The sequence below is a fragment of the Hevea brasiliensis genome, chromosome 11, assembly GCF_030052815.1.
Source record: "Hevea brasiliensis isolate MT/VB/25A 57/8 chromosome 11, ASM3005281v1, whole genome shotgun sequence".
NCBI classification, from domain to species: Eukaryota; Viridiplantae; Streptophyta; class Magnoliopsida; order Malpighiales; family Euphorbiaceae; genus Hevea; species Hevea brasiliensis.
In genome coordinates, this window is record NC_079503.1 from 82,348,183 (window position 1) to 82,365,938 (window position 17,756).

The 17,756-nt window shown below is 35.4% G+C and overlaps 1 protein-coding gene and 1 non-coding gene across 2 annotated transcripts; one reads left to right on the plus strand and one right to left on the minus strand.

Moving 5' to 3' along the window:
• Nucleotides 1-1,425: 1,425 nt before the first annotated feature.
• On the minus strand, nucleotides 1,426-4,513 carry LOC110651195 (sodium/calcium exchanger NCL2). The gene is made up of 8 exons (XM_058129387.1): nucleotides 4,141-4,513; nucleotides 4,027-4,077; nucleotides 3,110-3,298; nucleotides 2,735-2,916; nucleotides 2,533-2,654; nucleotides 2,153-2,429; nucleotides 1,778-2,080; nucleotides 1,426-1,674 (listed from the first exon to the last, which is right to left on the minus strand). The coding sequence occupies exons 1-8, from the start codon at nucleotides 4,511-4,513 to the stop codon at nucleotides 1,426-1,428; spliced, it is 1,746 nt and encodes a 581-aa protein (XP_057985370.1).
• A 12,038-nt stretch (nucleotides 4,514-16,551) lies between these two features.
• LOC131170862 (small nucleolar RNA R71) lies at nucleotides 16,552-16,658 on the plus strand. The gene has a single exon (XR_009141627.1). It is a non-coding gene; the product is annotated as a small nucleolar RNA R71 (small nucleolar RNA).
• Nucleotides 16,659-17,756: the final 1,098 nt, after the last annotated feature.

Consider the following 17,756-nt stretch of genomic DNA (forward strand, 5'->3'; position numbering starts at 1 on the left):
AATTACCTTTTTTCAAAAAAATAATATTAAAGTAATTTTAAAAATTATTTTAATATTATTACAATTAATATTAATTTAATTTAATTTTAATTATTTTCTAATATTTTTTAATTAATATATTTAAAAGGTATTTTTTCTATAACAACAATTAGATAAGATATTTAAGCTAGGATTATATTTTTGTATAAAAATATGATCAAAATAACAATAAATTAACAGTAAAAGTGTCACAGCAAAAATGTAACTCTATCTTGGTTAGGATCCGAGGAATTCTGTTAAAGCATTCATAGAAATAAAAAGAGTAAAATTTTCAAGCAATCAAATTAATATTTGGCATAGAAAAAAATAAGAAAGGTTTATTTGTGAATTTTTTTTTATTTTTTTATAATTTTCATTTTTCATGAAAAATATAAAAAAAAATTCTTTGTCAATTAAAAACAATTCTTTAATTTAAAAATTATACAAAAATTATTCATATCTTTTATAATTAAAATATAAATTATTATAAAATATATTTAAAAACTTATTTCATTTTTTTAATATATGTTATTTATTTATTTTAATACTATGATTAATTTTATATATATATATATATATATAATTTTAGTTATAAAAAAATAAAATATAATTTTTTAGTAGAAAAATTATTGTTTTTCAATAAGAAAAATGATCTTTTTAATAAAGAAAAATGATGAAAAATAACTTAAATTTTAAAAAATTAAAAAATTTATTGTTCAATTCTGTATTTGAAAAATTAATACACCAAACACTAACCTTATTTTTTATTTTTAAAAAATTTTCTACCAGAGTTCACAAAAGAGGTGTTCATATTGCTTGGAGCAAAGGAAGAGAAATAAGCGATGCCATAATGAAGTTAGGATCATCTGTTTTTTGCTTGTGATAGAAAATTAGACTCCAATATGAACAAATTGAAATTAGAATCCAACAAGAATCGACATTAATCAAAATTGAGACCAAAGTCGATCAAAGATTTTTTGAATTGAATGAGACTAAAACTAATAATGGGAATCATCTCTCTTTCAATCTTTAAACAGACTGAACCACAATTGGCTATTTCTTCCATACCCTCCAACTTCTCTCAGTAATTCCTATTCTCACCACTCTCTTGATTCTTCAATTAGTTTTATTTTAATTAATTTAATTTTTTAAGTTGAGGTTCTTCAATACATTCAAAAGTGACAAGAGAACGAAAAATAATTGAAGAAACTAGATCTTCTTTTGATCATAATTTACGTCCGATGAGTTAAACACTATAGTTAACTTCCACCAACACAAATATACAATGAATTAAAGATAAATTTTGATTAATTTATTATTAATTAATCAACCTCATGATGATAACTTCTTTCATAGAATTAAAACATCCAAGATCGATCTTTATTGGGAAAGTTTATATATGCCTGATTAGCCCCATCCAAGAACAATGGTAAGAACATAAATGAAAGCCAGAGATATGGGGTAGAGAGCATATGCTACGATACTTGTCCAGAATGGAAATTTGGTGGAGAAGGTCGCAGAGAGACCCATTCCACTGCAAATAATCAGAACAGTAAGGATTTCAGCTGATACATCCCATGACAAATCTTTTACGCAAACAAGTGCCAGGAAGGTTGCCAACCCCATTACATTGTTCATGAACACTCCACCATAGAGCTGCACAAAACCAAAACCTTTCAAGTGTCAAGAAATGAGAAACTTTTAATTTCAGGATATTTTTATTTTAGTCTAAAAGAAACGAACGAGAGCGATTAGTAACCTCTGAAAATGTCAAAGAGACTGCCTTTTGTGTCTTTTCTCTGGCAGAAGTTATTGCTCTATATGCCTGCTTGAAGCTCAAAGCCAAGGGTACTACAAAATATGATACCAAGAATGAGGGGATGCTTATAGCTGTTGCGAAATCTTGGAGAGTTTGCATTAGAGGTGTTGCAAGCAGAAAAGTAACAGCAGTTCCAGAAAGAATTAGAAGAGCTGCCTTAGCATAAGTCCACCAAGTATTCTTATCAGTCTCCTTATTGTCCTGGCCTTTAGCCACCAGGCTCTGCTGCTCTTCAGTTGTTCCCTGCCATTCCAATTGAGCTATTAGCGACAATAATCGTTCTTATGATTTTCAATTTTTGAAGTGAATAAATACCTTTGAATTGCTGCCAGTGCTAGATGATTTTTTCTTGGTTTTACTTCCTTGATTAGTCCCAGAGACATTAGCCTCCCTAATCCATTTTGACATCCCTTGAACAAAATCAGTTTCACTTACACTAGAATCTCCAGAGAAATCAAACTCTTTCATTATTTTTGACGCAAAATCATCCTCAGTCAGGCCAACCTGTTGTATATGTATCCCATTTATTAATGCCCTCAGTTCAGCAGCTGATATTTGTGCATCGTTGTTCTGATCAATCTTGTGAAATAGCCTAAAAACGTATTGAGAACAAAAGTAACATCAGGACTGCAACATGCTTCTAAAATTCATATATATATGCTACAAAATCTGATTATATACATGGGAAATCTTACTCTCTTAGATTGGTTTCATTAGGCTTCCCGTCCGACGTGCAGAGAGATTGTAGCAGGTTATTTTGTACATACTTGCGCAGCAAATACTCGAGTCTTCTTTCTCTAATCCATGGTGTGAATGCCTGTAGCAGAAGAAATGTTCTTGATTTGAATAAAAATTTTGAACACCTGAAGAATTGGATAACAGGAAAAGTACTTTTACCTGATAGGTGCAGTAAGCGATCAGGTAAATGAGTGTTATGATTAGAGAAACTATGACTACTATTCGTGTTGCTGAAGAAGAATTCAGAATTTTTGCTAGTTGAAGCAAGAGAAATGGGATCATGGACAAAAGCATGATTCCTGCAGTATGCTTGGTTTGATCATCTGTGCTTACACCATAACCTGCATAGTTGCCCATGCTTTTGAATTAATTTTTAATTATCATTATAAAGATGTTGCTTTTGTATTAGTCATCTGTGCCAACACCATAACCTGCATAGTTGCCCCTGCTTTTGAATTAATTTTTAATTGTCATTATAAAGATGTTGCTTTTGTATTAGTCATATAGAACTAAAGATGAAAGAAGGACACAGACCAGTTAAACTGAATTTCTTTTGGTTTTGAGTATTTGATGAAGTTGAAGTCTCTGAAAGGTTGTAGCTGCCAAAAGCAACAACAGAACCCCAGATTAGTGTAAGGTTCATGATTACTGATCCTGCAAGTAAGCCCATTCCCATTTCTGCCATTGATTCAACAGTATCTGCAGTTCCTGAGACTCCAGCCACTGAAATCCAAAATGATACATTAATTTCTCTTTTAAGTGACAAATTCAAATTGGGAATTCTACTGTCGAATCAAAGCTTGCTTTGCTCATAAAGCCCCTATATTCAATGAATTTTAAAGGTTCAATTAGTTAAACATTCAGAACCCAATTTCACAAATGGAAAGCCTTATCAGTTGAACCATGTGTATGAGCAGAATTAAATCTCAAATTGGAAACCTTCACTATTCTAAGCTAAAATGCTGACAAGAGAAAGTGGAAAGTCTTTGAATCCAAAAAAAAGAAAATTATTTTTAATATTTTGAGTTGCGTTAACATATAGAACAAAATACTGAATGGATATACAAACAAACATTTAGAAGAATGTATAGAATGATGGGTGCAGATGCAATGCTTATTGACCATTAGGTTTAACCTTTCTGTTCTGCAAATTTTTTTATCAGTTAACTTTTTCAGTAATAATTAAGGTTTATAATTGGGAATAAAATAAATAATACTTCTTTTTGTTAACATTTGCATATGCTATCATCTCATTTAAAAAAAAATTCATAATACTATCTTTTTTTTTCCAAAGAATGTTTGTTTCTCTAATTATACCAAACTTATTCATAATGATAAAATAAATATTATATAACCAAGTAAAATTGCCAATATAATACCCTAGAAGTTGAAACTCTAAAGTGAATTTAACTCACAATGAATTATAGGAACAAAACATAGGATCTACATGCCACATAGAACATTATAGTAATAAAGATTGGGATCTTCTATCACAAAGAATTCTGAATCAGGAAAAATGATAAAGAGAACAAGCTAAAATTTTGTGTAGGAAGAGAGGAACTCACCCAGAACTAATATTACTTCTGGAAACATTCCAAGCATTTGAAACACATTAGCACTAAATATATTATCAGTTCCAGACGTTTCAAGGAAAAGTTCAGATCCTTGTGAAATGCACTGAGCTGAAAGGGACAGCAGGTACTCGTATACCACTACCAGGAAGAGCTGGCCCCATACCTCAGTCGTGCAAGGCAAGAAACCATAAGTTGGCTCGCAAGTCACAGTTGTTGTTCTAAGATAATCAAGTTGAAGGATTTTGGATTGGTTTCTTTGATCCATCCCATCTGATGTTAGAATGGATTCATCTTTAATGGAGCGGCTATTTGCTAAATGGATAGCCACTAGGACAAGAAGAACGTTAAATGCTGCTTTAATCATTTCCCTGGAGACCTACACTTGCTGCATAAAATGGTTAGAATGGGAACCTGAAGGTGAGCTCAACTGTTTAAGAAGACTTGGAAATTCGATTCCGGGTGATGTGGCCCAACCGCAAGTGCACGGGTCGTATAAGTAATATAGAAAAGATATCATTCCCACGAGGAGTTGTGTTAATGATTGAATTTTTGATATAAAAAGTTAACTAAATTCAACTATTTTTGAAATTAAAGCAATAAATTGATGGGTATTGGAGCATGAAATCTATATGTGCAAAATTAATAATCTATTCAACCATGTAATTATTTAACTAAATTTGCATCAAATTAAAATAAGCAAATTCAAATATGGCAATATTTAAAATGGCAAGTAATTAAATTCAATTAGAAATTGGCAATGATAAAAAGACGATTCCGGAGTTCGGGGTTTCATATTCAAGCTATTTTGGGATTTTAAATTGGTTATCTAATCTTATGGAACTTACGGGTTTTAAGAAGATTAATTCTTAAATCCTTTGAATACCCTTTCGAGTGAGACAAAGAGTGCCTTAATCAATCTAATCCTACTTTCGTGGAGTTAGAGTTAATTAAGACCCATTAATTTCTTTAATTAATCTGTAAATCCTCTTAATCCTTAGTCTATTTCTAGATCTAAGTTAATTAAGTCTAATTCCTTGATTATCTATCACAAAGTTTTCTACTTTCGGTGCCTCAACCATGGATTAAGAACATCACTTAATGGGATCCTACACTAAGCATGTCATTAAGCACACAAGAAATGAATAAAACTCATTAAGACCACAAAATATGGATTACCCAATCAAAATCCACAAAATATCTCAAATATTACAACCCTTACTCCAGAATCAAGATAAAACTACTCACTACCCATAATATTTACAAGATATTGTGAGTTTATATGGAAATAAAGCTTTAATCTAAGCTAAGAAACAAAAAGCTCAACACTAGAAATGTAGGAAAAATGTAAGAAAAGAAAGAAATCTCCAAATCTGGTTGGAAATGGTGTGGAAAAATGATTGTGTCTCTTCAGCTGCTCCTGCTCCTTTTTCTCCTCTTTTTTTTCTGCTCTTTTCTAAAATGGGAAATGAGGCTATTTATAACATTTTCTGACATGGAGCCCTAAAATGGTGTATTTTAGGAGAGATTTTCAGAGAGAATCTTCTGCCAGCTCATTAATGAAATCTTTGTGGGACTGCATAAGTGGACTGCATAAGTCATGCAGTCCCTATGCAAGTTTCGGCTGGTTTCTGGTTCACTTATGCAAAACTGCATGACCAGGCGCATAGGTTATGCACAATTCCGTGAGATTGCATAATGGGGCGTGAATCTGCATAAGCCATGCACTCTCCTTATGCACAATTCGGCAGGTATTGGAACAGTGATTCTTCTCCTTATGCAGATCTGCATGACTTATGCGGCAAGTTATGCGCAATTTGGCCAATGCATATTTCAACTTTGAAACTTGTTTTTGACATCTTTGGCTGTAGAGATCACTCCTCAATGGTAAAATTTCTTTTTAATCCTTCAAAAACACCATTTTTCCTACAAAACAAAGTAAAAATTACAAATTAATCCAAAATTGACAATTATGAAAAACTAACTAAATAACTAATGAAATTAGCTAAAAGTGACTAATAATCAAATAAAATGGCTATGAAATTAGACCTAAATGACTATGCAAAATGCATGCATCAAATACCCCCAAACTCAAGCTTTTGCTTGTCCTCAAGCAAACTTTAAAATGTGATGCAAAAATTTTTTAGGGGTGCCTTATCCAAAGAGCTATGAAAATCACCTATTAAAGTAACTTAACACACCTTTAGCCATACCAGCAATCCATATACCCATCCTTCAAAATGCAAAGAATCTAATGCTTATCCAAGCTTTCACCGCTTAGCCATCAAGTCAATTATCATTCAAAATCCCCAAACCAACCAATCAAAAGAGAAAGTCATGCTCAAAAGGAATTCTAGGACAATCAATAGGCAAAGTGTCTCTATATAGAATGATGGAATTAAATGAATGAATAGATAATTTTCCAATCCCATAGGCAAATTCCCTACTCCTATCTCCACTAATGTAGCAAGTGCTATCAAGAGATCAAAGGTCTTTTTAGGGATGTAATGGGGTCATGGGGTTCAAAATGAGGCTAAGAAGAAAGATGGGTAAAAAGGATTCAAAGCATGAGAATATTTTCAATTTTGAAACATAAGGTACACTTCTTATTTTATTATATATATATATATATATATATATGGGAGAGAGAAATACACAATGAGGATTGTCAAGTGCTAACATAGTTTACAAAACACATAAAAATAGAGGGACATTTTGATTCTTTAGACTTGTATCTTGCATTTTCTTTTGATGATTGTCCCTAAAATTGCCACCCCCAAACTCATTTCTTTTAATACTTTGGGTGGATTTCTTTCATTTTGAATGACAATGGTGAAAAGCACATATACTAGCACTTTTACAAGGTGACAAGCATTTCTTCTCCCTTTTATTCAATTTTTTTTCTTTTCTTTTCTTTTTTTTTTCTTTTCTCTTTTTTTTTATGTACCTAATGTTATAAATAATTATTCTCATGAAAAATGTTGGAGTGTTTGGTTCATTGGCTAGGTAACAATAAGGATTTCAAGAAAAATTAGGGATAAAAAGGTTCAAAGGGGTTTGCAAGGGTCAATTTTAATTAGGAAAAAGAGCCAAAGGTTTAAAATGAGAAGGTTTAAATCAAAGAATGCCTAATCATCTCTCTTTTCAAGTACAAGCTGGTATTTCGCCTTGAAAGGTTTAGAAAATTTGTTCTAGGATTGGTGAGACATCATTTGACTACCTTATATCCAATAACTCCCTCTAAACACTTCAATCTCTAAAGGACTAGTTGGGTGGCTTTTTGGCTAAGAAGATATAGGCAAGGGATAAACACTTCAAAACTTTGCACCTCTTAGGAAACTTTCAATCCACAAACCCAATTAAAGGTAAGTCAAATCACTCTAATAGGTAGCTTTTCAATACTCAAGGGATTTGGCAAAAGATTTTAATGCATGATGCATGATTCCTAAAAATGAGTAATGCATTAACTAAATGGAGGAAGTCTATTTGTGTGCAATGTGTACAATTTCTAAGTGATGTATAATGTGTGTGTAAATGTGTTATGTATATGTATGTAAGGATGTATATGTAAAATATTTACAGTATATGTAAATGGAATGGGATGAGATGCTCCTATACTCAAAATGTGAAAAATGAAGCAAAAATCAAAATGTGCACCCCCAAACTCAAAATTAGACATTGTCCTCAATGTCTCAAGCAGTGCAATATCAAAACTCAAAGTAAACAGGAATTACCAGGAATTGTGAGATTTAAGAGCAAAAAGAAAGAGTTACCTAGTATAGAGCAGATGAGAAGTCAAGAAATAATGGGGATGCATAAGAAGCTGCACAGGTTATGCAGAATAAAGTGCTGTCCAGAACAGGTGCATAAGTAGGGTGCATAAGTCGTGCGGTTCTGCATGAGTGGCAATAAGGACTGCACAGGCTATGCAGAACATTTGCATAAGGGGATTCACAGCCTGTGCAGTATATTCAAAAGCTACTACATGATGATTAGCAAGGAAAAATGCAAACACCAGTAGAAGCATGCAAATATATACAGTGTATGGACAAGTATGCATAAAAGGGCAGTAAAGGCAATGAAAATCAATGAAAAACTAATGTAATAGCCATCCAATAAAACTTCAAGAAAAACAAAATTCAAAACAAACTAAAATTGTTTGAACATATTTACAAAGAAACTAATCTAATTCTATTGTTTTATCCTTGTCCAAAGATGTTGCTAAGGGGCTGGTTGGAGCTGCTTGCTGTCGAAATGATGGTGCTGGAGGAGGTGATGGAGGTGGACGTGGCATTTCCAGAAAAACCATGAGTTGCTTCATCATCTCCTTTAATTCTCTCTGCTTATCTTTGGTTTCCATGACAAAGTCAAATAGTTGATCATGACGATCCTTGAGGGTATCAAGACCAGTGTCAAGCTTCCTATCCACAAAGTATATATCATCACTAAGCCTTTCAAGATAGGTGAATAAGGCTTTAGTGTTGAATGCAGGAGGGGCTGTGGATGAAGAGGGTTCAGCTGCAGAAGGTGTGTTGTCGTGCGGCTGTCCGGGTATCTGTGCATCGAGGGGGTGGTGTAGGTTCAGCAGAGTGCTGTTGGACTAGTGGGACAGATGGTCTCTCTGGTTGTGCAGTGGGTTCAGTTTCTATTGCTGGTTGTGCAGTGTCAGAAGGTGGCAAGCTGAATCCAGTTTTGGATAGGTGTGTAGCATCAAAATATAGGGTGTCTACAAGTGCTGGTATTGGATGCTCTTCTGGATTAAAACCAAAATGCTTGGCTATGACAATTATGAGCCCACCCAAGATAATGTCACCTATGGATTTGGTGGCAATATGCAACACATGCTCACAAAAGAAGTAACCAGGAGAAACCTTGACCTTGTGAAAAGCACACCATAACATGAATAATTCAGATTTCCCAACAGCACCAGAACTAGTTCCTCTGCCCAAGATAGTGCTAGCAATAAGCCTATGGATAAACCTAAGTGCAGGGTCTAGTATTTGAGAAGTTTTGGATCTGCCAGCAGAAAAAGTTTGAGGTTGGTTTGTGATAATTCTCCAAAACTGAGCAGCATTCCAGATACCTTTGTTTGCTACCTCTACCCCTGTATATGGTACTCTAAATAGCCCATCAATTGCAAACCCAAGAATGCTATGAAATTGGTCCAATGATAACTCTCTTTTTGCCCCAAACATCTAAATTTCATAGTTGGCTTATAATCTACGTCATGCAATTTCAGGGTAGCAGAAAATGAGGAAATAAATTCCATAACTAAAGCTGGATAAACTATCTCTTGCTTATGCACAAATTCCATCCAACCCATTCCATCAAGGTATGCAACCACATTATCAAATAAACCAAGTGATTGTAGAGAATCTACAGAAATATACCTAGTGGGTTGCACCTTCCTTTCCTTGAGTCTCTTAAAGGTTGCCTTGTGAGTTGCATCATGAAGGGGCCAAGGTAATTTTAATACCTGTGATGCTGCTGATGTTTGCTTTTTGCTGGAAGAGGGTGATTTGGCTTGTGTGGAGGCTGAAGTCTTTGGGTTTTTGGGTGGAGGCTCTGACATTGGGGTGGTGGGTGGTTCTTTGCGTTTTGAGAGAGGAGGTGCAGAAGCCATGGGTCGGGTGGATTTCGACCTGATTTTTCTTTTGTAAGTGGCTGTAGGAGGTGGAGGAGGAGTTTCTTGTGGAGGGGAATCGGGGTTGGGAGGCCGCATTGACAGGGGCAAAACTTGGAGAGGGGAAGTTTGAGGGGAATGAGGAGGCGACTCCATTGGTTCCCGATGGTGAGGATGGAGGAGATGAGGGAGAAAATGAAAAATTCAGAAAGAAATTAGGGCAAATGCGGCGAAAATAGAAGTGGAGAAGAAGGGGAGAGGAAGAGTTATGCCGGAATAAAGGTGGTGGGGGGAAAAGGAGTGAACAGGAATATCGGGAGGTGGAGGTGGGAAAAATAGTTGCCGAAAATAAATTTTGATTTGAACAGGATTTGTGTAAAACTGCATAAGGGGAAAATGAGTGTGCATAACTTATGCACTCTCTTATGCAGGTTTCGGTGGGTGATAAAAAATGTGAAAAACTGATTATGCAAGAGTGCATAGCTTATGCGCTAACTTATGCAAGTTTCAGCCTGTTTTGGATTTCAGAGAAATAGGTCATGCGGAAGTGCATAAGTTATGCACCCTGCTTATGCACCTCTCGGCAGGTTTTGATTTTTGGGGAGAGTGGTCATGCGGAAGTGCATAAGTTATGCACTCTCCTTATGCAAGTCTCGGCAGGTTTTAATTTTTGGAGAGTGTGGTCATGCGGAAGTGCATAAGTTATGCACTCCCCTTATGCACCTCTCGGCAGGTTTTGGAATTCAGAGTTGGTGGTTATGTGGAAGTTCATAAGCTATGCACTCTCCTTATGCATGTCTCGGCAAGTTTTAGAATTCAGAGTTGGTGGTTATGCGGAAGTGCATAATTTATGCACTCTCCCTATGCAGGTCTCGGCAGGTTTTGATTTTTGGAGAGTGTGGTCATGCGGAAGTGCATAAGTTATGCACCCTCCTTATGCAAGTTTCGGTGGAAAGAGAAAATGCAGGATTTGAAGTCATGCAGAAGTGCATAAGTCATGCACACACTTATGCAAGTTTTGGCAGATATGAAATTTGACAAAAATGTGGCTATGCAGAATTGCATAAGCTATGCACATCCTTATGCAGTTTGCAACAGAGATGAAAAATGGCAAGAATTGTGGTTATGCAGGATTGCATAAGCTATGCAGTTACTTATGCACAATTCAACAAGATTGAGAGAACAATTGAAAATGATTTGCAAGTGTGAAAAATACCCTAGAATGAAGAAATATAATTCTATGAAGCATAAATCATAAGAAATTGTCACCAAAAACACATCAATATATACAAAATCCATCAAAATTACATCACACAAGCTTGTAGAAGCATAAAAGGCATTTGCGAATCATGCCATTTCAACTCAAATTCTGCAAATCAACATTTAGCACATTAAAACTCAATAAAAATCTGCATAAAGTTGCATTTATCCACAAATGAGAAATGACTCCCCAAGTCATGCCAAGAAAATGCAGTATGTCCATCTTGAATCTCACAACCCAAATAAGCTCAAAACTACAAAGATGACCCACTTACCACCATATTAACATTAAAAGCACAAATACTTAAAAGTTACACAACCAACCTCACCAAGAATATAAGTCATCTGCTGCAGACCCTTCTTTGCTGCAAATTTCATTTTGTTTCTACATAACCCAAGAAGCAAACCTGCACAGGTTATGCAGCAAAAATCAATCAATTTTGGGAGAGTTGAAGGATAAAATATCATATTGAGAGTCACTCCCCAGCAGTTCACCAACCTTCCTCCATTGAAATACATCTACAAGGGATAAGATTCATTAATGTCAAAAATTGAATTTGGGGAGATTTAAGATAAAAACAAAAGCAATGTAAATAAAAGTAAATCAACAAAAAAGGAAAATAAAAGAACTCGGGATGCCTCCCAAGAGGGCTAATTTATAATCCTTAGCTGGACTTTTCATGTACTTCACTGAAAAGAGGTGAGGGATTGGAGAGCTTATAACAGCTTGCTCCCTTTATTGGGTCTCCAGTTATGTAATGTTTCAATCTATGCCCATTGACCTTAAAATTCCCAGATTTTTCACTCCAAATTTCAATTGCTCCATAAGGGAAAACCATAGAAACTCTATATGGACCAGTCCACCTTGATTTAAGTTTTCCAGGGAACAATTTCAATCTTGAGTTGAACAATAAAACTGAATCACCCTCTTTGAATTCCTTTTTCCTAAGATGCTTATCATGCCAAACTTTAGTTCTTTCTTTGTAAATACGGGCACTTTCATAAGCATCCATCCTCAATTCTTCAAGCTCATTAAGTTGTAATAACCTTTTCTCACCAGCTTGCTTGAGATCAAAATTCAAGGTCTGAATGGCCCAATGTGCTCTATGTTCTAGCTCCACAGGTAAATGACAAGACTTACCATACACCAACCTAAAGGGAGTAGTTCCTATAGGGGTTTTGTAAGCAGTCCTATATGCCCATAAAGCATCATCTAGTTTAATAGACCAATCTTTCCGAGAATTGCTCACTGTTTTCTCCATGATATGTTTGAGTTCTCTGTTAGAAATTTCAACTTGTCCTGATGTTTGAGGATGGTATGGGGTAGCTATTTTGTGCACTACACCATACTTCCTCATTAAGTTCTCAAATTGCTTATTACAAAAATGTGAACCCCCATCATTAATTACAGCCCTAAGAGCTCCAAATCTACTCAAAACAAATTTCTTCAAGAATTTCACTACCACTCTAGCATCATTAGTTGGAGTTGCAATAGCTTCCACCCACTTTGACACATAGTCAACTCCAACTAGGATGTATTTATTACCATATGAAGGAGGAAATAGCCCCATAAATCTATTCCCCAGACATCAAATAATTATACTTCAAGAATATCATTTAGGGGCATTTGATCTCTTTTTGACAAATTTCCACTCCTTTGACATTTATCACATTCTAACACAAATTTCCTCACATCCTTAAAAAGATTTGGCCAAAAGAAACCAGCTTGCAAAATTTTACTAGCTGTTTTAGAGATTCCAAAATGTCCTCCATAATCAGAAGCATGGCAATGATGCATAACACTCTGTGTCTCCTCATCAGGAATACATCTTCTTATTAAACCATCACAGCATCTCCTAAAGAGTAAAGGATCATCCCATCTATAAAATTTTACCTCATGCAAAAACTTTTTCTTTTGTTGCCATGTCATTCCTAGAGGTAAGACTCCACAAGATAGATAATTCACAAAGTCTGCATACTAAGGTAATTTAGCAACAAGAGAGAAAAGTTGTTCATCCAAGAAAAACCCATCAATAGGGATGTCATCCATTTCTTCATCATCAAATTTCAGCCTACTAAGATTATCTGCAACTACATTTTCAGCTCCCTTCTTATCTCTAATCTCCAAATCAAACTCTTGTAGCATCAGAATCCACCTAATGAGCCTAGGTTTAGCCTCCTTTTTACGGAGTAAATACCTGATGGCTGCATGATCTGAAAATATAACCACCTTTGAGTCAATAATGTAAGGTCTGAACTTTTCCAATGCAAAGACAATTGCTAAAAATTCCTTTTCAGTTGTTGCATAATTTCTTTGGGCCTCATCCAGTGTTCTACTAGCATAATAAATAGCATAAGCCTTTTTGTCCTTTCTTTGACCAAGAACAGCTCCAATTGCATAGTTGCTAGCATCACACATAATTTCAAAAGGTAGACTCCAATCAGGTGGTTGCATGATTGGTGCAGTGATAAGAGCTTGCTTCAACCTGCAAAAGGCATCCAAACACTCTTGGTCAAATACAAATGGTATGTCATGACTTAACAAATTAGACAAAGGTTTAGCTATTTTAGAAAAATCCTTGATAAAGCGTCTGTAGAACCCGGCATGTCCTAGAAAACTTCGAATTCCCTTGACATTGGTAGGAGGAGCCATCTTCTCTATCACTTCAAACTTGGCTTTATCAACCTCTATTCCTCTGTTAGACACCAAACGTCCAAGCAGTATCCCTTCCTGAACCATGAAATGACACTTTTCCCAGTTTAACACAAGGTCAGTATCTGCACATCGCTGCAAAACTTTAGAAAGGTTAGCCAAGCATATGTCAAATGAAGATCCATAAACAGAAAAGTCGTCCATAAAAACCTCCATTATATCTTCAATGAAATCTGAGAAGATTGCCATCATGCACCTTTGAAAAGTGGCTGGTGCATTACACAACCCAAATGGCATCCTCCTATAAGCAAAGTTTCCATATGGACAAGTAAATGTGGTTTTCTCTTGATCATTTGGATGGATAGGGATTTGAAAAAAACATGAGTATCCATCTCAATAGCAAAAATAAGAATGCCTAGCCAATCTTTCTAACATTTGATCAATGAAGGGAAGTGGAAAATGATCTTTTCTAGTGGCAATATTTAATTTTCTGTAATCTATGCACATTCGCCAACTAGTCACTGTTCTTGTGGGAATTAATTCATTATTTTCATTTTTGACAACTGTCATTCCACCCTTTTTTGGGACAACATGTACTAGGCTCACCCAAGTACTGTCTGAGATAAGGTATATGATCCCTGCATCAAGCAACTTCAAAATTTCCTTTTTAACAACTTCTTTGATATTTGGGTTCAACCTCCTCTGATGTTCAATAGATGGCTTACAATTTTCTTCCAAAATAATTCTGTGCATGCAAAAGTGTGGGCTTATTCCCTTAATGTCATCTATGGTATATCCTAAAACTTTTCTGAATTGCCTCAACACTCTTAACAACTTATCAACCTCTAAGGTACTCAAGTTTGCATTTACAATTACTGGATAAGTGTTATTAGTGCCAAGAAATTCATACCTGAGCTGAGAAGGAAGTTGCTTAAGTTCTACCTTAGGTGCACCTTCTTCCTTGAATGATGGTTGCTTAGATTCGACTTTTTCCTTTTGTGTGAGTTGAAAAACTGGAGCAGAAATGAATGGTGGACTACCCTCTAAATGTTGAGCATATGCAGCCACATGAGGGTTGTCATAGTCTATGCCTCCTCCATGAACCAAGCAATTTTCAAGTGGATCTTCCGGATATTTCTTTCTGAAGTGTTCTTCAACCAGCTCATCTATGATATCAATTCTCAAACAAGTATCAGCTTCAGAATGATGCTTCTTCATAGTGTTATTAATGTTGAAAACCAATTGATCTTCACCAACTCTAAGAGTCAATTTTTCTCGCTTAACATCAATCAATGCTCCAGCTGTAGCCAGAAAGGGTCTTCCCAAGATAATTGGGATATTAGAATCCTCCACCATGTCCAAGATGACAAAGTCAACAGGTATATAGAACTTCCCAACCTTCAGAGGCACATTCTCCAAAATCCCTTCAGGATACTTAATTGATCTGTCAGCTAACTGAAGAGAAATGTGGGTTGGCTTAAGATCTCCCATATTGAGCTTCTCATAAATGGAGAGGGGCATAAGGCTAACACTAGCCCCTAAATCACATAAAGCTTTTGTAGAACATGATTCCCCAATGTGGCATGGAATTGAAAAACTCCCTGGATCCTTGAGCTTTGGAGGAAGTTTCCTTTGGAGGATAGCACTGCATTCTTTTGTCAAAGCTACAGTTTCATGGTCTTCAAGTTTCCTCTTGTTTGAGAGAATTTCTTTTAAGAATTTTGCATAAAAGGGCATTTGTGAAAGAGCATCAATAAAAGGCACATTTATGTATAGCTTCTTCAAAACCTCTAAGAACTTCCCAAATTGCTTATTAAGCTTGGCTTTGTGAAATCTCTGTGGAAAGGGAAGTTGTGGCTTGTAAGGCTCTGGAGGTATATACTTCTCTTCCTTCTCTTCAATTTCCTCTTTACATTTTTCTGCACTTTCTTGTTTTTCACTTTCTTGTTTTTCACTCTCATCAATTTCTTTCTCATTTTCTCTCCTCTCACTATTTTCACTCTTCTCATTATTTACAACTTTCCCACTTCTTAAAGTAATAGCTTGACACTGCTCTCTTGGGTTCTCTGGTTGACTTGGAAGCTTTCCAAAAGACTTGGTACCTGAGGAAGATGCTTGTTGTGCAATCTGATTTTTCAGCATTCTGTTATGTGTTTGCATCTGTTCTAGCCTTGCTTTCATCTCTCTCATCTCCTCATCATGCTTAGTTTGGTTAGCAAGAATCTGTTGTAATAAAGCTTCAGTGGTGGAACTTTGTTCTTGCTGTTTTGGTGGAGGATTCATATTTTTCTGCTGAAAATTAGGCAATGGTTGCCTATTTTGCTGATATGGAATTCCTTGTTGCTGTTGTGGTTGAAAATTCTGATTTGGAACTTAACTTTGCTGATTTCCCCATGAAAAGTTGGGATGATTCCTCCAAGTTGGATTATAAGTTTGAGAGTAAGGATTCCCCATCTGTTTGTTTCCATAGTTACCAACATATGCTGCTTGCTCTCCATAGTCTACTCCACAGCTGGTAGTTCCCTCTGCATAAGCAACTTGTTGTGAACTTCCAGATGATGATGATGAACTAACCAACATACTTAAATCTTCCATCTTCTTAGCCAAAACATTTGTAAGTGTATCAAACTTTGCATTAATCATGTTGAATGGATCAAGGTCATACATTCCAACAGCTTGCCTCTTTTGAGTTGGAGCTGGTCCTCTTGGACTACTCCAAAGATGAGTATTCTTTGCAATTTTCTCCAATAGCTCATAAGCTTCATCTTCATGCTTCATAATAAATTCTCCTCCTGTTTGAGCATCAATAATCCCTCTAATTGCAGGAGTGACATTGGTGTAAAAATTCTGATTTATCATCCATTTTGGAATGGCATGATGTGGGCATTGTCTCTCTAATTCCTTCCATCTCATCCATGACTCATAGAGAGTTTTATCTTCTCTTGGTCTGAAAGCTGTCATTTGATTCCTCAATTCTTGAGTTTTTCCAAGTAGAAAATATTGTGCAAGAAATGCAACAGTGAGCTGCTCCCAATTTGTAATGGAGTTGTGAGGTAAAGAGTCAAGCCAATCCAATGCTCTATCTTTCAAAGAGAATGGGAATAGCTTCAATCTTGCTGCATCATCAGACACTCCAGGTTGTTTTTGCATATCACAGATCATAGCAAACTTCTTCAGATGTGTGTATGGATTTTCAGAAGGATGTCCCCCAAATTGAGAATTTTGAATCATTTGAAGAACTCCAAAATCCATCTTGTAGCTATTTGCATCAATTCTTGGTCTTGCTATGCTCTCTCTCAAGTCATCAAAACGAGGAAAAGCATGGTCCATCATACTTCCCCTAGGCACATTAGCATTTACAACTTCTTCACATTGGGCTGCATTTTCATTGTTTCGATCATTTCCAGTATTACCTCCACCAATTCTAATTCTTTCATCAGCCATGTCTGCTTCTAATTCAGTTTCTCTCAAATCTTCTTTCCTTTTTCTGGTTTCTTTCTTGTTGGCTTTACAAAATTTCTTAATTTCAGGATTGAACAATAAGGATGTGTCACTTGTGCTTCTAGCTCTTCTCATAAAAGATTAAAAGTACCTGAAAAAGAACAAACAAACACAAAATGAAAAGATAACAAAGATAAAACTATAAACAACTAAAATAATCAAGAATTCAATCTTAAACAAACAACTCCCCGGCAACGGCGCCAAAAACTTGATGTGGCCCGACCGCAAGTGCACGGGTCGTACAAGTAATATAGAAAAGATATCGTTCCCACGAGGAGTTGTGTTAATGATTGAATTTTTTATATAAAAAGTTGACTAAATTGAACTATTTTTGAAATTAAAGCAATAAATTGATGGGTATTGGAGTATGAAATCTATATGTGCAAAATTAATAATCTATTCAACTATGTAATGATTTAACTAAATTTGCATCAAATTAAAATAAGCAAATTCAAATATGGCAATATTTAAAATGGCAAGTAATTAAATTCAATTAGAAATTGACAATGATAAAAAGGCGATTCCGGAGTTCGGGGTTTCATATTCAAGCTATTTTGGGATTTTAAATTGGTT